The 20992-nt window shown below is 35.7% G+C and overlaps 4 protein-coding genes across 4 annotated transcripts; all 4 read left to right on the top strand.

Moving 5' to 3' along the window:
* The first annotated feature begins 2549 nt into the window (after positions 1 to 2549).
* Positions 2550 to 4440, top strand: LOC104813289 (cytochrome P450 CYP736A12-like). The gene is made up of 2 exons (XM_010540857.1): positions 2550 to 3062; positions 4147 to 4440. The coding sequence occupies exons 1-2, from the start codon at positions 2550 to 2552 to the stop codon at positions 4438 to 4440; spliced, it is 807 nt and encodes a 268-aa protein (XP_010539159.1).
* Positions 4441 to 6960: 2520 nt separating this feature from the next.
* On the top strand, positions 6961 to 8989 carry LOC104812135 (cytochrome P450 CYP736A12-like). Its single transcript, XM_010539138.1, has 2 exons — positions 6961 to 7675; positions 8060 to 8989. The coding sequence occupies exons 1-2, from the start codon at positions 6980 to 6982 to the stop codon at positions 8885 to 8887; spliced, it is 1524 nt and encodes a 507-aa protein (XP_010537440.1). The 5' UTR covers positions 6961 to 6979; the 3' UTR covers positions 8888 to 8989.
* Positions 8990 to 12207: 3218 nt separating this feature from the next.
* On the top strand, positions 12208 to 14497 carry LOC104812134 (cytochrome P450 CYP736A12-like). The gene is made up of 2 exons (XM_010539137.1): positions 12208 to 12916; positions 13481 to 14497. Exons 1-2 carry the CDS (start codon positions 12227 to 12229, stop codon positions 14306 to 14308), a joined length of 1518 nt encoding a protein of 505 aa, XP_010537439.1. The 5' UTR covers positions 12208 to 12226; the 3' UTR covers positions 14309 to 14497.
* A 1272-nt stretch (positions 14498 to 15769) lies between these two features.
* Positions 15770 to 18348, top strand: LOC104812133 (cytochrome P450 CYP736A12-like). Its single transcript, XM_010539135.1, has 2 exons — positions 15770 to 16496; positions 17367 to 18348. Exons 1-2 carry the CDS (start codon positions 15801 to 15803, stop codon positions 18198 to 18200), a joined length of 1530 nt encoding a protein of 509 aa, XP_010537437.1. The 5' UTR covers positions 15770 to 15800; the 3' UTR covers positions 18201 to 18348.
* Positions 18349 to 20992: the final 2644 nt, after the last annotated feature.

The following is a 20992-nucleotide window of genomic DNA, read 5'->3' as shown; positions in this document are numbered from 1 at the left end:
TAATGCTCTTTATGCCACATCATGCGTGCTTCTTGAACGGATGGTAAAGAAGTTGATGATAAAATTTGAAGGATGAGATTATTGTACTCACCCGGAAGAAATCCAAGAAAATTGAATAATAACCTCTTTTGTAGATTCAAATCCGGATGAATCTTCTCGAGTTCATCCATCACTTGATCGTGGGCATGGTCCCTTTCTTCTTTGGTTGTTTGAGGCCATGTATCATCGATGATTCAGAATTTTCGAATATACTCGAAAGTGACGATTGTATTGAAGTCTTCTTGAGACAAATAATGAGCCATTACAATACTCTCCTCTTTAGATCTATATGTGACCAAATGGGATATACATAATATATGTTAAGTAGCGGAAGCAAATAAAAAATAGGTTACCATGGCTCTTGAGGCTCTGATACCATGTAAACTTTTGTGATATGAGAGTTTATAATCGTTTAAATGGAAGAGAAGTGTAAAACCTATCTCGGTGAGTATAGTACCGAGAAAGAAGAAGAAGACAATGAGAATGGAAAAATTACTCTCTTGATTCATTTACAAAATATTGTACAAAATATATAGAAGGTCTAGAAATAAAGAAACTTGCATTTTTCCATACTAGATCATTATTCCTACTGTTATTTGATTTACAAAATGATTTTGACAAGGGTAACGATATATTTAGTCACAAAGAATGCTGTATTGCTTTTATTAAAAAAAAGTCTAACCGTTTCTTTAAAGTGTGGCAGGATCGAAAGGATTATGATCATTCAAATAAGAGAGAAACTCTTACTTTTCTCTTATTAACCGATGTTCCTAACACTCGTGAGATGATAAGAGAGAACACAACAAAGTTTTTACCCAAAGAAGTGTACAAAGACGCTTCAAATGATGGGGAAGTGAAAACCATTTGCTGTGGAATCAAAGGTAAGTCTTTGTACTCATTCGAATATAAAACTTACGTTAATTTTATTGGTTTGCAGGATTCAAACACAAAGGAACCACTTTGGAAAATACTGGAACAATTTATCAAGAAAAACCATGGATGCTATGACAAGAAGGATGCTCAAAGAACAATGTTCATTGTTGTCAAACAATGGCGGAATTGGAAAAGCACAAAAAAAAAACAAACGGAGACAAAGAACCGAGTTTGTCCTTTCTTCTCTTATCCCATTCAATTTGAGTTTTCGGTACCTATTGATATCTTTCAGATTCTGAATGTTTTCAAAATTAATGAGGTTGATATCTTCATGAAAGAAGCTCCGGAGATTAGTCCATACAAGATAGAGATTATTATTCCAAAAATATTTACACACAATTCAATGTTGCCTATGAGTTATGAAAATTCTAGGCTTGGTATTTCTACTCCCTATTCCTTTTTATTTGATTTATATTCATTTATAAATAGATTGGATGTTGAATATAAATATTTAGATTAATTCTAAGAATGCGGATGAATATAATATTAACAAATATAAAAGTTTAAGTGATGCGTATGATGACTATGACGAACCATTGCCATATACTGTGAAATTAGGACTAAGACTTGCATTTTTCCATACTAGATCATTATTCCTACTGTTATTTGATTTACAAAATGATTTTGACAAGGGTAACGATATATTTAGTCACAAAGAATGCTGTATTGCTTTTATTAAAAAAAAGTCTAACCGTTTCTTTAAAGTGTGGCAGGATCGAAAGGATTATGATCATTCAAATAAGAGAGAAACTCTTACTTTTCTCTTATTAACCGATGCTCCTAACACTCGTGAGATGATAAGAGAGAACACAACAAAGTTTTTACCCAAAGAAGTGTACAAAGACGCTTCAAATGATGGGGAAGTGAAAACCATTTGGTGTAGAATCAAAGGTAAGTCTTTGTATTCATTCGAATATAAAACTTACGTTAATTTTATTGGTTTGCAGGATTCAAACACAAAGGAACCACTTTGGAAAATACTGGAACAATTTATCAAGAAAAACCATGGATGCTATGACAAGAAGGATGCTCAAAGAACAATGTTCATTGTTGTCAAACAATGGCGGAATTGGAAAAGCACAAAAAAAAAAGGTTCAAGTAATTCCCGCTTTCAAGATTGATTTTTCGATTCTCTACAAATCATCTTGAGGGGGAATGTTGAAGTGTATGACGACATGATGGATGGCCTAATTTGTGGTGATACACAAGCTGATTTGGTGGACGTAATTTCATGCCAACGTTTATTTATTTCCTTTATTTGTATTATGGAGATTTCCTTTATTTGTAATTAGATATTTTCCTTTTCTTTATTTCTAGACCTTCTATATATTTTGTACAATATTTTGTAAATGAATCAAGAGAGTAATTTTTCCATTCTCATTGTCTTCTTCTTCTTTCTCGGTACTATACTCACCGAGATAGGTTTTACACTTCTCTTCCATTTAAACGATTATAAACTCTCATATCACAAAAGTTTACAGGGTCCACTTGGACTGCCGGTCATCGGACATCTCCACATGTTAGGGAAACTCCCGCACCAAACCCTAACCCACTTGTCCAAGAAGTACGGACCCATCATGTCCATCAAGCTCGGGAGTGTCCGAGCCGTCGTTGTCTCGTCTCCACGCGCCGCCGAGCTCTTCCTCAAGACCCACGACCATGTTTTCGCTAGCCGGCCTAAAACTCAAGCCGCCGAGATCGTCTCCTATGGATCCAAGGCCGTGGCTTTGACTCCGTACGGCACGTACTGGCGAAATGTTCGGAAACTCTGTGCCGTTCATCTCCTGAGCACCTCTAAGATGGAACAGTTTAAGCCCACCAGGACTAAAATGATTGGTTTGATGGTGGATCGCTTGAGAGGGGCGGGGCAAAAGGAAGAGGTCGTGAATGTTAGTGAAATAGTGGCCGAGGTTTTCGAGAAGTTGCTGTATAGGACGATCTTGGGAAGCGGTGACAACAATGATGATGATCATGATGACCATGCTGATGATGATATGAGGGTCAAAGAAATTTTGGGGGAGATGGTGAAGTTGGGAGGAGCTTTCAATGTATCGGATTATTTGCCTTTACTTGCTTCGCTCGATCTTCAGGTTCGTTCACTTTTTTTACCCCTAGTTACATAATACAGCTGTTTTTTAACCGTTATAAAATTGAGAATTGAACCTCCGGTTTAGTAACCGGTTTAGCAACCGACTGACGCTCACGTTAGAAAAATTGTAATTTACTTAATTCCCGGATATGTTCATTTTGTATATATGCATTTATATTCGAGTTCCGAAAAAACTTGCATTGGTGTTTTTGCAATTATAATGAACAAAAATTTAAAACACTCTGTTTAAATATCTAATCTTATTAAGCCTATATCAATTTAGTGTATAACAAATTTTTATAATTTAGATATCAAATCAATTAATTTAAAAGGAGAGATTTAATTTTTATGTTAATATTTTGATTTTTATACTATAGTTTTGTAATACATTTGTATCTACACAAAATATATTGGGCGTGTTATTGATGTAAAACGGGTAGTCTCATACAAGATCGGACCAGTTCGTTTTGAACTACCTTATTTTCAATCCAACTCGTTAAGCTCGTTTTTATTCGGACCAAAAAATTCATTCGGTCCAAATCGATCATCCTCATGAGCCAAATAAAAATAAAATAAAAAATATTTAATATAATAAAGAATAAATTAAAATATATTTAAAAATAATAAAAATATTTAAAATTGATTTTCTTTTAAATTATTAAAATTTATTAAAAAATATAAATATTTTTTTGGCTCGCTAACCGGTTCGTAAATTCGCCGAATGGGCTCACGATGAGTTTAACTCGTGGTGAGCTGACTGTTTCGACCCGTTTTTTTACTCAAATTTTATAAGCCAAGATAAAAAAAAATATGGGATGACTTGCGAGCCAACTCGCGAGCCGAACTCGTTTTGACATCACTAATGTGTGTGTATATGAGGTGAGTTAGAGTTTTTCTGACTCCTAAAAAAACGGATCGAATGAGGTGGATCGAAAACAAACTGACTCGAACCGATCTGGGCCGAGCCAAACGAGCGAGCCCGTTTTACATCACTAATTAACTATATAAAATGGGCCACTTAATTGTTACTTGTAACACACACAATGTGATGAAGTTTTTTTTTTTGGCTCGTGAACCAATTTTAGGGTTTAGCTCAAAGAATGAGACAATTGAGCGAGTCAATGGACAAAATACTCGAGAGGATAATCGAAAAGCATGGACAAGAAGACAGAGATCGCAACTTGAAAGACTACGACTTCGTGGACATACTCCGATCCAAGTTAAATCAACCCATAAACCCACAAGACCAAAACTCGGAAGTACTCGGCAGAACTCATGTCAAAGCCATACTAATCGACATGATGGTCGGAGCACAAGACACGTCAGCGGTAGCCATAGATTGGATCTTCTCTGAGATCTTAAAGAATCCTCTCGTGTAATGACGAAACTGAAAGACGAGTTAGAATCCGTGGTCGGGATGAACAGGATGGTTCAAGAGAGCGATTTACCGAGGCTCGCGTATTTGGATATGGTTATCAAAGAAGGTTTGAGGTTACATCCCGTGGCGCCGTTACTGATTCCTCACGAATCCATGGAAGATATCGTGGTCGAGGGATTCTACGTGCGAAAGAAATCGCGGGTTCTGATCAACGTCTGGGCGATGGGGAGAGATCCTAGCGTGTGGTCCGACAACACTGAAGAGTTCTGTCCCGAGAGATTCGAAAACATCAAGGCCGAGATCCAGGGCCAAGATTTCAGGCTGATTCCGTTCGGGTCGGGGAGAAGGATATGCCTCGGAATGCAGATGGGGTTGCTGAGTGTGCGGCTTTTTCTGGCGCATCTGGTGCACTGCTTCGACTGGAAGCTGCCGAGCGGGATGGCCACGAGGAGATAGACATGGACGAGAAGTTCGGTTTGGCGGTTGAAAGAGCCAATGATGTGTTTGCAAGACCCATATATCGCCTTAGTTGCTAGAAATCTGAGTGCGAGAAAGATTCATGACGTCGAATCGGATGAAACATTTGAACAATTTACATGTTTTATATATATATATATATGATGCTTTAGTACTCTATATATATCTAGTATTTCATTATGTAAACTTTATGATTTTTTTCCTTTACTCTTATATATATATATATAGTTTAATAGTTATTCTTTTCTGATTTCAAATGTGGCATATGATTTATATACATTTTCTAATGAACGATGTATAATTAAAAAAATTGATATTTCGAACGAAGAATTGTATAAAGCATAATTTTTTTTCTTGGAAAATTTTTTTTACTCAGATAATTTTTTAATGGATTTCCAAATATTGGATAAAATCAACAGAAAAAAGAGAGCGTGTTTTCCTCGTTTTTTTTGGGTCATATATGTCATTTCACCGGTTTTAATTTAAATATGAAATAAAAGTATTAATGTCCTTAAAATATGGTTTAATGTGTGGTCAACGGGCGGAGACTATAATGTGTTATCATATGTACCACCCAGAAAAATTATTTCCGACAGCACGATAATATGGACACGTTATGAGTGGTAAAATGAAGCCGAAAAACTAACTGACATTTTCTCATTGTGAATTTATGAGATAAATCCTAATGGATGACAATATCATATGAAAAAACGTATATTTCAATCGAAAAAAATCTATGATTTGATATATTATTTCAGAATAAAACGTTTGTTGTATTATTGATGTTCGGATGAATTTAAATATACAACAAGTTTTTATAACTATTAATTTCTATCCTAATGATAAGATCATATAAATCCAATTTAAATATAAAACACACTAATATCTAAACTAAAATTTTACATATTTTCCAATAGTGGTCTATATATCTATACAAAGATAAATCAATATCAAAACTATATGGTAAAATCATCAAAGGAGACATGATCCTAGGGGTGTAAAGCGGGTTGACTCAGTCCAACCCCCTTGTCTTGTTCCGATCTAGTAATATTTTAGTCCAATTCAGTGTGATCCAATTTTTTTGCGAGTCAAAAATTGATCAGCCTAACTCATATATATTGCGTTAGTTCACCAACAAAATATTTTTAAAAAACTTTAATATTATAAATATTAAAAAAATTATAAATATCATAAAAAAATTTAAACAAAACAAACTAAATATATAATTTTTATATAAAATATATAAAAATATTTTTCTATTTCGCGAGTCATCTCGTGGATTCGTCGAACTAGTTTGTTCAGTCTGTTGTTTTTCCGAGTTCAATTATTTTGATTCCGATTCAAAAAAATATGGAACGGATCGGGAAGGAGTCTACAGTTCGACTCGTTTTACACGCATGCATGATCCTTTTGTCTAAAGTCATATATGTCAATTCAAATGTGAATGCTACACGTACGTGAATGGATTTTAAGGCCGTATTTGTTTTGGGTCCAGGCCAAGAGTTTTGCCCATGTGATTGCTGCATGCATGTGACGCTTCTTTCAGATAAACTTCACAGATTTTTCAAAAAAAAAAAAAAAAAGGGAAAGATCAAAGAGTTTAACTGAATACGTCATCCTACCCACCTTGTAAAATTATGGATATTAAAATGAACACAATTGAAACACAGAAAAAAAAAAAAGAGACATGATTTTTAAATGGAATATCCAAATAGGAAAAAGTAACGCAGAGAGATTGGAGAGATTATCAATTTAACTCTCACAAATTTCGGTAAAAATAAACAAAACAATTTCAAAAAAGGTTTAAAAATGGAAATAATGAAATAATTGCTGACAAAAAAAAGAAAAAAAATTGGGTGAAAAACGTTTTTCTAAGAGATCGAGTACACGCGTTTATGGTCTTCAACTATTCCTCTTGTTTTTTCGGTGCAGTTTGCTGACTTGTCTTTTTTTCTCATAACACCAAAACATGCATGCAGTGTCTCCCGACGTCGTGTATTTAAACTCCTCCCTATACGAAATCTTAGAAACTTTAAAAAAAAAAAGGGGCTAAATAAACCACAATGTATCTCTTAGCCCTCGCCCCAATCCTCTTGGTCCTTGTTGGATCCTTAGGTTTCCTATTTGTAAAGGTATCACGGCGTGAGTCTTCTAGAAACTTAGGGGAACTTCCACCGGGTCCACGTGGCATGCCGGTCGTCGGACATCTCCACATGTTGGGGAAACTCCCACACCAAACCCTAACCCACTTGTCCAAGATATACGGACCCATTATGTCCATCAAGCTCGGGACCGTCCGAACCATCGTTGTCTCATCTCCACGTGCCGCCGAGCTCTTCCTCAAGACCTACGACCACGTTTTCGCCAGCCGGCCTAAAACTCAAGCTGCCGGGATCTTCTTCAATGGATCCAAGGCCGTGACCCTAACCCCGTACGGCACACACTGGCGAAATGTACGGAAGCTGTACGTCGTTCATCTCCTTAACACGTCTAAGATCATACAGTTTAAACCAATCAGAACAGAAGAGATTGGTCGGGTGATTGATCGCGTGAAAACTGCGGCGGAGAAGAACGAGGTAGTAAATGTTAGTAAAATACTGTTGGAGCTTTTCGAGAATTTGGTGTATAGGATGATTCTCGGACGCAGTAAAAATGATGATGACGTGAAGCTTAAGGAACTGGTGGAGGAGATGGTGTCATTGGCAGGAGCTTTCAATATTTCCGATTATTTACCTTTACTTGCCCCTTTGGATCTTCAGGTAATTTCATCTTGTTTCCAAATAATTTTCTTCTTTTCTTTTGTCATTAGGGATAGTTTTTTAATTTAATATTTCAGAGAATAATTTTCTCTAAAACATTCTCTAAGGCCCCTCTTTTACATATTCGCTAACTTTTTTGTTTTAAATTGGATTTCGCCTACCAAACGGCTCCTTGTATGTCTAAAAATGGAAAAATATATCTTTTTCATCAAACAAAACTTTAATATATATAAGTTAATTATCCAAATTAGATGATTACTCGCTCTTATTTTTAAGGAAAATGAAATGAAATCAAATACATATTTTGTATGGAGTTTTCAGTTTTCAAATAATCTCAAGATATTTGGAAACCTCAAAGTGTTTTTTTGTGTGTACTATATTTAGGGTTTATTTCGAAGGATGAAACAACTACGTAAGTCAATGGACATAATACTTGACAAGATCATCGAAGAACATGAACATCAGAAAGATTACAAGTCCAAAGACGACAAGGATTTCGTGGATGTACTTCTGTCTTTGCTGAATCAATCTATCGACCCTCAAGACAAAAATTCAGAAATAATCGACAGAAATCATGTCATTGTAATACTACTAGATATGGTTGGAGCATCGTTGGAGACATCCGTAAAGGCGATCGAATGGATCTTTTCAGAGATCTTGAAGAACCCTCGTGTCATGAAAAAACTACAAGATGAGTTAGAAACTATCATTGGCAAGGATAGGATGGTCCAAGAAAGTGATTTATCAAAGCTCACATATTTGGATATGGTTATAAAAGAAGGTCTAAGGTTACATCCCGTTGGACCCTTTTTGGTTCCCCACGAATCCATGGAAGATGTTGTGGTTGATGGATTTTATATACCGAGAAATTCGAGAATCTTGATTAACGTCTGGTCTATAGGAAGAGATCGTGATGTATGGGGAGATAATGTTGAAGAATTCTATCCCGAGAGGTTCGAAAACGAAGATATCGATATCCAAGGCTTGGATTTCAAGCTTATTCCTTTTGGTTCAGGACGAAGAAGATGTCCGGGGATGCACATGGGAATATTGAATGTGAGGCTCGTCTTAGCTCAATTGGTGCATTCCTTTTATTGGAAGATGCCTCATGGAATGGCTCTCGAGGATATTGACATGGATGAGAAGTTCGGACTTACAGTTGGAAGAGCAAATAATGTGTTTGCCATACCAATCTATCGTTTCAATGATTAAAAATTGAATAATATTGTTTAATGTGTCAATGTTAAAAGTATGAAAAAAATAGTGTTTTACGATGATGTTTCTTTCCGACAGATAGTATTGCATATTAGTTATAAGAAGATGTAATTTTTTTTAAAAAAAGGATAAAATTTTCCTTTAATTTGTTTGTTTTTATCCGTAAGTCAATGGACACAATATTTGAGAAAATAATTGAAGAACATGAACAGGAAAAACAAAGATCAGAAGCCCAAAGAACACAAGGATTTCGTTGATGTACTTCTGTCTTTGTTGAATCAATCCATCAACCCACATGACGAAAATTCAGAAATAATCAACAAGAATCATGTCATTGTAATACTACTAGACATGGTTACATCATCGCTAGAGACATCCGCAAAGGCGATCGAATAGACCTTCTCAGAGATTTTGAAAAACCCTCGTGTCATCAAGAAATTACAAGAGGAGTTAGAAACTATTATCGAGATGGATAGGCTGGTCCAAGAGAACGATTTACCAAAGCTAACGTATTTGGATATGGTTATAAAGGAAGGATTTAGATTACATCTCGTTGGACCCTTTTTGGTTTCTCACAAATCCATGGAAGATGTTGGGGTTGATGGATTCTATATACCAGGAAATTCGAGAATCCTGGTAAACGTCTGGTTCATGGGAAGAGATCATAAAGTATGGGTGATAATATCAAAGAATTCTATCCCAAGAGCTTTAAAAATAACAATATTGATATCCAAGATTTAGATTTCAAACTTATTCCTTTTGGTTCAGGACGAAGAAGATGTCCCGGTATGCACATCGGAATACTAAATTTGAGGCTTGTTATAGCTCAACCGGTGCATTCCTTTGACTGGAAGATGCCTGATGGAATGATTCCCGATGAGATTGACATGGATGAGAAGCAAGGTTTGGCGGTTAGAAGAGCAAATAATGTGCTCGTCCGACCAATATATCGCTTGAATTATTAGAAATTGCATATTTCCTACACATCAATGTTAAAGTATGAAGACAATAAAACCTTAAAAAAGTTTGTTGATATCTCTTTACGATAATAGTCCTAAGAAAATGTAATTTTTCAACAAAAAAGATGAAGATCTCACCAACATCTTAAAGTTGCTAAGGATATATTATCAAAACATCAATTATCATCAATATCGTCTTAATCTCAAGTTTATTTGGGATCGATCGAATGAATTATTCGTTTCCACTCAATTCGGTTTTGCGTTATCTTTTTCGGAATTTGCAACAATTCTAAATCAGTCCTAATGACACGTTCCCAAATAAGCATAGGTCTACCCCTTCATTTTCTCTTCACATTCATTCATATATTCTTCGCTTTTCTAATCGACGCATCTATCGGTCTACGTTGTACATATCAAAACCAACAAACTCAAAACTATACCATATCTCACATGCGATTGCAATGGATTTAAATCATAATATATTATCAAATATTTTGTTAAAATCCCAAGCTCATAACTTTAAGATAACGAGAAAAACAACGAGTTTTGTTCAATGTTTTGTCCATGGGATGGAATCTACTAAATATTCAAGGCTTGGATTTATGGTTTTTCTTGCGAATCCATAAAAGCATTGAAAGGTGATTGGATCGATGGGATCTATATTGTCGTGATGTCGAGTTGGAAATATCCTCTGGTTCAGAAAGAAGGTTTCGGTTTTACCTTCCAAACCAAAAGAAAATTAAAGAGTTGAACCGAGAAAGAGAATTGGGGTTTTAGATTTTAAAAGGAATGTTTAATGAGGGATTGTTTGGTCATTTCACTGAGACTGGTTTGAACTCAATTGGTGCATTGCTTTCATTGGTAGAAATTCTGAAATTTCTCCTATTTTATTATATTCATGAACAAAAACCATGAGAAGATGTATATATTTAGTAGGAAAAATGATATATACCCATACAAATTTAACCAAATGTGTAAAATCAGTATATCAATTTTTAATTTGACAATTTTTCACATTTGATTTCAAAATTTTCCATTTAACTCCACCAAATGATAAAAAAAAATTTCAATTACCCACACCGAGAGAATTGATTGTGCCAATTCAACATCCGATTGATGATGTGGCTCGACACATAATAAAATATACCATGTCACGTGACATGTCAGCAAATCTGTAGTGAAATCGGTTAACAAATTCGAACCGATTTTTGCTTAATATTTTTTAAAAAAAAATTAAAAAAAGGATTTAGGGATTGAAAACCCTAAATTAAAAATCTGTCATAGTTCAGATACTAAGTCTCAACTTACGATTCACATCTAATACCAAAAAAATATGCCAAATTATCCCATCCTGTCGAATATTTTTAAAAAAAAATTAAATTCAAAATTATCCCAAATTAATTCGAAAATTTCCCAACCTCTCGAAGAAATTGAAATCTGGTGTTCGGGTCATGGCCTTGAACTTCTTCTCCACCTCTCTCCATTCTTCTTCTTCGTCGTCGTCTTCAATCAAACAAAGACATCATCTGTTTCAACAACTCTCTCCTCTCTCATTCCGAAACAGGCATTCGATCTGGGTGGAGCGAGAGCGGCGTCACCGACGAACCACGAGCAGCCGAACCATGAACCACAAAGCAAGAGCGAACCACCGAGATGAGTCGGATGCATCGGCACTACTGACACGAGTCAGAGCCACGCCGGAGCTCGTTCATCTCACCGGAAAGGCGAGTCCAGAGAGGAGAAGAGGAGAGTTACTTCAGAAATTCTGATTTAGTATCTCGATAGATTTTTGATTTAGGGTTTCGAACCCTAAATCCTTTTTTAAAAAACGATTAAACAAAAATCGGTTCAAATTTGTTAACCGATTTCACCGACCCGATTTGCTGACATGTCATGTGACGTGTCTCCTAACGTGGCATATTTTATGATGTGTCGAGCCACATCACCAATCGGATGTTGAATTGGCACAGTCAATTCCTTTTCTATGGATAATTGAAATTTTTTTTATTATTTGGTGGAGTAAATGGAAAAATTTGAAATTAAGTATAGAAAATTGTCAAATTAAAAATTGGTGTACTGCTCTTACATATTTGATTAAATTCGTGGGTTTATGTCATTTTCCCTATTTAATAATCTTTTTTCTTTTTCAACTCCTATCTAATCATCATTTACTCCTATTTATTCATATGTTTTGCCAACAAGAAGAAAATGACAAGGAGTACGAATATGCACAAAAATAACATTTTTCACATGCATGCATCACATAAATGAATTCCTGGTCAAACAATTTAATAAACAACTGTTTCTTTTAAATAGAGGTCCCATTGGTTTCTTCTCACCCAAACCTCTGAAAATCTAGAAGAAGAAAGGAACCCTAATGTCACTCTTCCTAATTCTCTTGGTCCTTGTTGGGTCCCTCCTCGGCTTCCTCTTCGCAAAAACATCTCGGCATGGATCTTCTAGAAACTTAGGGAAGCGTCCACCGGGTCCACGTGGCTTGCCTGTCATCGGACATCTCCACATGTTGGGGAAACTCCCACACCAAACCCTAACCCACTTATCCAAGAAATACGGACCCATCATGTCCATCAATCTTGGGACTGTCCCAACCATAGTTGTCTCGTCTCCACGCGCCGCCGAGCTATTCCTCAAAACCCACGACCACGTTTTCGCCAGCCGGCCTAAAAGTCAAGTCGCCGAGATCCTCTTCAATGGATACAAGGGCGTGGTTTTAACTCCGCACGGTACAAGATGGCGGAATGTACGGAAACTGTATGCCGTTCATCTCCTAAATTCGTCTAAGATTGAACAGTTTAAACTAATCAGAACAGAAGAGATTGGTGTCGTGATGGATCATCTTAAAAGCGCAGCGGAGAAGAGTGAGGTGGTAAATATCAGTAAAATAGTGGTCGAGCTTTTCGAGAATATGGTGTATAGGATGATTTTCGGACGTGGTAAAAATGATGGCGACCAGAAGCTTAAAGATTTTGTGGAGGACATGTCGTCAATTACAGGAGCTTTCAATATCTCGGATTATTTTCCTTTACTTGCTCCTTTAGATCTTCAGGTAATCTCATATGTGGTTTCAAAAAAAAAAAATCTTTACTTTTCTTTTGTTGAATTTTAATCTCAGTAAAAAAAAGTGCATACATATACATATACATATACATGCAATTTTTTCAAAGGAGATAGAAAACAACTCAAACATATACATATATTATGTACAGAGTTTTCTTGTTTTCTCGTATCATATCCAATCTCAGATTTCTTTAATTGGTATACGAACTGTTACCTCGTATTGTAGTTTTTTTCATCTTTTTTTTATAAGATAGTTTTTTTTTCCATCTTGAAATTTTTAGTTTCAGATCATTGAGATTATATAATATGATTAATATGTAATAACTAAGATTATAAAAAGAAACTAGAAGGTTTTAAATTTTTAAAAATTATATTTTTTTATATAAAGTTATTTTTACCTAAACGGACGTGTTTATATATTTGATTTCAAGTGATCTAATCAAGTTGCACGTGTACTAATGGCGAGCTTATGAAAACAATAAGATCGATATCATAATAATCTCTAGATATCTGTTTGGATGTCCTAAAGTGTTTCTATGTGTTTTATGTTTAGGGTTTTGCTCGAAGGACGAAACAACTACGTAAGTCAATAGACATAATATTTGAGAAGATCATTCACGAACATGAACATCAGAAGGATCATAAGTCCAAAGACCACAAGGACTTCGTTGATGTACTTCTGTCTTTGTTGGACCAATCCATCGACTCTCAAGACAAAAATTCAGAAATTATCGGTCGTAGCGAAATCAATGCAATACTACTAGACTTGGTTGCAGCATCTCTAGAGACCTCGACAAAGGCGATCGATTGGACCTTTTCAGAGATCTTGAAAGACCCTCGTGTTATGAAGAAATTACAAAAGGAGTTAGAAACTAATATTGGGATGGATAGGATGGTCCAAGAAAGTGATTTACCAAAACTAACATATTTGGATATGGTTATAAAAGAAGGTCTTAGGTTACATCCCGTTATACCCCTTTTAGCTCCTCACGAATCCATGGAAGATGTTGTGCTTGATGGATTTTACATACCGAAAAAATCACGAGTCCTGATTAACGTCTGGTCAATGGGAAGAGATCCTGATATATGGGGAGATACTACCGAAGAATTCTATCCTGAGAGATTTGAAAATGACGATATCGATATGCAAGGTTTAGATTTCAGACTTATTCCTTTTGGTTCAGGACGAAGAAAATGTCTCGGTATGCATATGGCAATGCTAAATTTGAGGCAAGTTTTAGCTCAATTGGTGCATTCCTTTGACTGGAAGATGCCTGATGGAATGATTCCCGAGGATATTGACATGGATGAGAAGCAAGGTTTGGCAGTTGGAAGAGCAAATAATGTGTTCGCCCGACCAATCTACCGCTTGAATGATTAAAAATTTCATATTTCTTACGCGCCAATATTAAAGTACGAAGAAAATAAAGCTTTAAACATGTTCGAAGATGCCCTCTTTGCGGTAGATAGTACTGCGTACTTGTAATAAGAAGATGTGATTTTTCCTTTGTTTGTGTTTTTTTTTCAATAAAGAAAGATGAAGATCTCACCAACATCTTAAAGCTGCTATGATATATTATCAAACATTTTGTTAAAATCTTAATCTCATAACTTTGAGATAGTTATGTTTGATGGATTGTGTAAACCAGAAAAACAACGAATTTTGTTCAATGTTTTGTCGATGGGGTGAAATCTAAAGGTGTGGCCAGATTAATGAAGTGGAAAAAATTTTATCATTAGAGAACGATGGCGTATATATATATATATAATTATTCCACGCTTGGATTTATGTAAGGAATCCGTGAAAGCATTGAAAGGTGATGGGGTCGATGGAATCTATATTGTCGTGATGCCGAGTTAGGGATATCCTTTGGTTCAGAGGGAAGGTTTCGGTTTCACCCGGTTTGGAACAAACCAAAAGGAAATTAAATAGGGGAAGAGAATTGGGGTTTTTAGACTTTTAGTGAAAGGTGTTTCACAAGGGTGATTTGGTCATTTCACTTAGAGTGATTTTAACTAGGGATCTCAATTGGACCGGTCCGGTCCGAACCCGCACCCGGTCTGAAGGGTTTAAGGTTCGGGCTCGGGCCGACCCGATTTTTTGGACCTATGTAATTAAGTCTGAAGTCCAGTCCGGGATCGGCTCGTTTAGTTCCTTTTGAAAATGTTATTTTTTTCTTTTTAAATTTCGGACTTTCGCACCGACTCGACTCGAGTCCAAAGTCCGATTTAAATCCGATCCGGAAGCTCTTTTTTTCGGGCCGAAAAACTTAGGTCCGAAGCCCGCTAATTTTTGAGTTGGGTCGGATCGGATTTCGGGTCTCGGGTGTAGATTGTGTACGAGAACTAATTTCCTTGTGTATTAGGGTTATCGAACACACATACATATAGGTACAATATTAAGAGATATTGACCTAACTATAATATCCTACGATCTAGGAAATATTCCAAATATATATAGATTACAATTAATCACAAATATCTCCAATAGATTGACACCCTAGTTTTAAATCAATTGGTGCATTGCTCTCATAGAAATTCTGAAATTTCCCTTATTTTATTATATTCAACAAAAAAACCATGAGAAGATGTATATATTTAATAATCTTTTTTCTTATTCAACTCCTATCTAATCGTCATTCACTCCTATTTATTCATCTGTTTTGAACCAGAAGAAAATGACAAGGAGTACGAATATATATGCACTACAATAACAGTTTCCTCATGCATCACATGAACGAATTCCTGGTCAAACAATTTAATAAAAAACTAATTTTTTCCTCGAAATAAAATTCTTTTAAGCACATCTCCCATTGGTTTCTTCTCACCCAAACCTCAGAAAATTAACACAGAGAAAAGAAAAAGAAACAACAATGTCACTCCTAGCCGTCGTCCTAATTCTCTTGGTCCTCTTTGGATCCTTCGGATTCCTCTTCGCGAAAGTATCACGGCACGGATCTTCTAGAAACCTAGGGAAGCTTCCACCGGGTCCACGTGGCCTGCCGGCCATCGGACATCTCCACATGTTGGGGAAACTCCCACACCAAACCCTAACCCACTTATCCAAGATATACGGACCCATCATGTCCATCAAGCTTGGGACCGTCCGAACCATCGTTGTCTCCTCTCCACGCGCCGCCGAGCTCTTCCTCAAGACCCACGACCTCGTTTTCGCCAGCCGGCCTAAAACCCAAGCCGGCGAGATCTTCTTCAACGGATCCAAGGCCGTGGTTTTAACTCCGTACAGTAAATATTGGCGAGATGTACGGAAACTCTATGCCGTTCATCTCCTAAATCCGTCTAAGATCGAGCAGTTTAAACCAATCAGAACAGAAGAGATTGGTGTCGTGATGAATCATCTTAAAAATGCGGCGGAAAAGGACGAGGTAGTAAATGTTAGTAACATAATGGTCGAGCTTTTGGAAAATTTGGTTTACAGGATGATTTTCGGACGTGGTAAAAATGATGCCGATGACAAGCTTAAAGAGCTTTTGGAGGAGATTGCGTCAACGACCGGAGCTTTCAATATTTCAGATTATTTTCCTTTACTTGCTCCTTTAGATCTTCAGGTAATAATATGTGATTTCCAAATAATTTTCTTCCTTAGATCTTTTAGAAACGCCCATTTTTAAGGAAAAATCCATAAAAAAATATTGGATAGAAAAAACATCGAATTTTTGTTTTTGTCAAATAAATATTAAACTTTTTAAATGAATTTTAAAAAAATACTAAACTTTTTAATCGATCCAAAAAAATACATAAAATTTTATGCGATTTTCAAAAAAAATACTAAATTTTTTAAATGATTCAAAAAAACTACATGACTATATACAATTATAAAAAAAACCAACGACAATAATTTGATATATTTGTATCTCTTTATACCACGTCAACTCATCTGTTTATTTTGACAATCATAAAAAAGATAAATATTTTTTTTATAAATTGAAAAATTTTAATATTTATTTGATAAATTTAAAAATTTGGTATTTTTTTTTTCAAAATTGAAAAGTTCATTATTTTGTTTTTTTTTTGTTGAGATTTTTCAGTTTTTTAAGGAAAAGAAATAAACTCAAAAACACATCTTTTGAATAGACATCTCCGTTTTCTAATATCATATCCAATCTCAGATTTCTTTAATTGGTATATGCAATGTTACCTCGTATTGTATTTTTATTTTCATCTGAAAATTTCAAGGGTCACAGCAGAGAGCATTATAATATATAATAACTAAGGTTATAAAAAGAGAAACTTCAACGTTTAATCTTTAAAAATATGATTGTACTCATATAAAGTTTTTTTTTTACTAATGCATGGGACAATTGTATTTGTGCTTATAATACTTTGCTTATATATGTCAAGTTGTACACGTGTACTAACTAATATCATAAATAATAATCTATAGATGTCTTAAAAATGTTTCTCCGTGTTATGTTCAGGGTTTAGCTCGGAGGATGAAAACACAACGCAAGTCAATTGATGTAATATTTGACAAGATCATCGAAGAACATGAACAGCAAAAGCATCACAGGTCCAAAGACCACAAAGACTTCGTTGATGTACTTCTGTCTTTGTTAGATCAATCCATCGATCCACAAGACGAAAAATCAGAAATCATCAGCCGAACTCATATCAAAGCAATACTACTAGACATTGTCGGAGTAGCATCAGAGACCTCAGCAAAGGCGATCGAATGGACCTTCTCAGAGATCTTGAAGAACCCTCGTGTTATGAAAAAGTTACGAGAGGAGTTAGAAACTGTTATTGGGATGGATAAGATGGTGCAAGAAAGTGATTTACCAAAGCTAACATATTTGGATATGGTTATAAAAGAAGGTCTTAGGCTACATCCTGTTGGACCCCTTTCGGTTCCTCACGAATCTATGGAAGATGTTTGGGTTGATGGATTCTACATACCGAGAAAATCAACAGTTCTGATTAACATGTGGTCTATGGGAAGAGATCGCGATGTATGGGGTGATAATACCGAAGAATTCTATCCCGAAAGATACGAAAATGAAGATAGTGATATACAAGGCTTAGATTTCAAATTTATTCCTTTTGGCTCCGGACGAAGAAGATGCCCTGGAATGCAGATGGCAATGTTGAATTTGAGGCTTGTTTTAGCTCAAATGGTGCATTCCTTTGATTGGAAGATGCCTTATGGAATGGTTTCGGAGGATATTGACATGGATGAGGAGCACATTGCTTATGTAACAGTTGGAAGAGCAAATAATGTGTTTGCAAGGCCAATCTATCGTTTGAATTGTTAGAAATTGCTTAATGTGGTTTAGATGAAGTGAAAAAATATATAATGAGAGAATGATGATATGGAAATTCAAGGCATATGGATTTGAGGTGTAAGTTACCAAATGTAAATGTTTTTCGAAGTATTCATTGACGTTTGTCTAATTGTCTCAACTTAAGAAAAACGATACTTAATAGAAAATCGAGATCGAGTTTTGAAAGTGGAATATTTATGGAGACAGATTTGAGTTTGGATTTTGAAATTCATAAAACGAGTATCGCGGACATTGTATTATATTACGGAATTAAATTTATTTACGATTTTAACTTTAGTGGTTAATTTTTTAAAGTAAATGTTTAGGATGAAATTATAGTTTCGAAAAAATATAAAGGCTAAATTTCAAATAAACGAGATTTAATATTTTTTTTAAAATCGTATATAAATACATGAACTTTTACAAAATTTCTAAATAAATATATGAACTATAAAATTTTATATAAATACCTGAATTTTTCAAAACTTCCACATAAATATCCAAATTTTTAAAAATTTACCAAATGAAACTAAAATTCATTAATGACGTTAAACTTATAACGGAATCCGTCGATAATTAATGACTTAGCCGTCAACAAATATTATTTTATTTGATAATTTTTTTAAAATTTTAGTGTTTATATAAAAATTTTGGAAAATTCAGATATTTATTTAAAAATTTTATAAAAATTCAGATATTTATATACGATTTTTTTAAATAAAAAAATATTAATAAAATAGTGTAGGTTTCTTTTTTCATTTTGTCACTTTTTCTCATAATCTTTCTTATCCTCTGCCGTCGCCTCCACCTCATCGGCCATATTCAAATCTCCGAAATCCTTCGGGTTATGGTTCCTTTTTAGCCTCTCTCCTCCTCCATTACCTTTACCGTCACTCTCCGTCGTTAAACGAGTCAACTCACCGGCCCGCGAACCAGCCCGTACGAGTCATGGACCGGCCCACAAGGGGAGTCTCTTTTCCCGAATTTACCATCTTACCCCTATAATTGATGGGACCATGATTTATCTCGTTTTGTTTTATTTTTTTTTTTTGTTAGTTTTATAATTGGTGTTGAAATTAAACAAAACAATCGTTCGTAACTTCGTATTGTATTGACTTAAAAAATATATATTTTTTTATCGAAATATTATTTTTGGACGAGTTGCATTACAGTGCTTTTAAATAATCGTATATAGGGTCCAATTAATGGGCATATTATATTGGTTTGATTTGATTAAATGCAATTTGAACTAAGAGGTAAAGAGTTTTTAATCTTTGCAGATAACGACCATTTTATGCCAACCAAATGGTGGTATAAAATTCCGAAGAAAATTTAAATGCTCAAATATATCTTATTATAGCTTGTGAAAATTACAAAATCCAGCAAAATCACGGTAGAAAAGGAGAACAATTTCTTTTTCTTTCGATCATTTCATATATAAAAAATAAAATTATACGCTCATAATGTATCAAATTTGTTTGTTCCTATTTGAGTGAAATTTCAGATATAAAAACAGCAACAGACATTTTTAAAAAAAAATCATCGACTACGCATGAAAATCTATAACCGCATAAAAAAAAATTACTCACCATGAAATATGCAGTATAATAAGATTTTTTTTTTTTACTCACCAACACAAACTGTAAACCATGGGAAGATATATTTTATTTTATTTTATTTCTTTTCAACTCCTGTGTAGTGGATTATCGACCGATCCCTCACCGTAACCTCTCCGATCTACACTCGTTTGATCAGAAAGAAAGAGGAGACAGAGGTTTACGAGTTCAACACCGAGCATAAAGCTCGGGCCTACGTCTCGGGAAGAGGAAGCCGCGTTTAGTAGCTAGGGTTACAACCGACCGGAACCACCGGACACCGCCGGAACGGCGCCGGAGACCACGAGCTATGCTCGCCGGACGAGAGAGAGTCTCTCGGCCGAAAACACACGCAGAACCGTTCGAATGAGAACAACCTTGAAACCCTTAGGGTTTCATTTACTAAATTAAGAAAAGACCAGAATGCCCCTCCGTGTTTTTCAGAACCTCTGCTTCATCTGGAGGCTTTGAGAGCTTCTACACAATACCGAGGGTTTTGCTCAAGACTCCACAAATCTCCACCTTCTTCAGCAAAACCTGCAAAAAGAAAACACGAAGCAAAGCAAACACAATATATAACGCCAAACATGAACCCTAGCACGCTGTCGCTTCCCGTCTACTTCCATTTGTTAACTCTACCTCCCGACACATCCTAGGCGTATCAAACGTGCCGCTCTAATAGAGTCCTTACCGAGCGTACCATAAGTACGTCTCAGCGTGATAAACAAATAAACACGCAAACCTAGTCTACCCAAAACGAGTGTCCCCGACACCTTCCGTTTTCCGAAGACTAGCTAAGACCTCGACTAGTTATGACTCTCTAGACCGTCTAACTAACCCTCCTAGTAAAGTCCAAGACTATACCTGCTAGCTAACCCGAGGATTATACCCGACGTCTACCCGTCTCCTAAGTCTATCCCGACTTCCCCCGAGACTAATCCTGAGTCATACTATCGAACCTGCTAGACAACCTAGCCCCGGATCCCCGTAAAGTCTACACCACCTATGAGTTAGTGACTTCTACCCACGGACCCTAACCTGGCAACTAAGATTGTCCCACGGTTTTGTCTCGTGAAGACGATCCTAGTCATCTACGATGCTCCACCGAGAATGAGGCACGTGAGTGCACGTGCTCCACCTCGAGAGGGAGTGTCCTAGCGCTCCAACCTACACCGACTCTACCCGGTG

The sequence above is a fragment of the Tarenaya hassleriana genome, unplaced genomic scaffold, assembly GCF_000463585.1.
Source record: "Tarenaya hassleriana unplaced genomic scaffold, ASM46358v1 Cleome2, whole genome shotgun sequence".
Classification (NCBI taxonomy): domain Eukaryota; kingdom Viridiplantae; phylum Streptophyta; class Magnoliopsida; order Brassicales; family Cleomaceae; genus Tarenaya; species Tarenaya hassleriana.
This window is presented reverse-complemented; position numbering and strand designations above follow the sequence as displayed.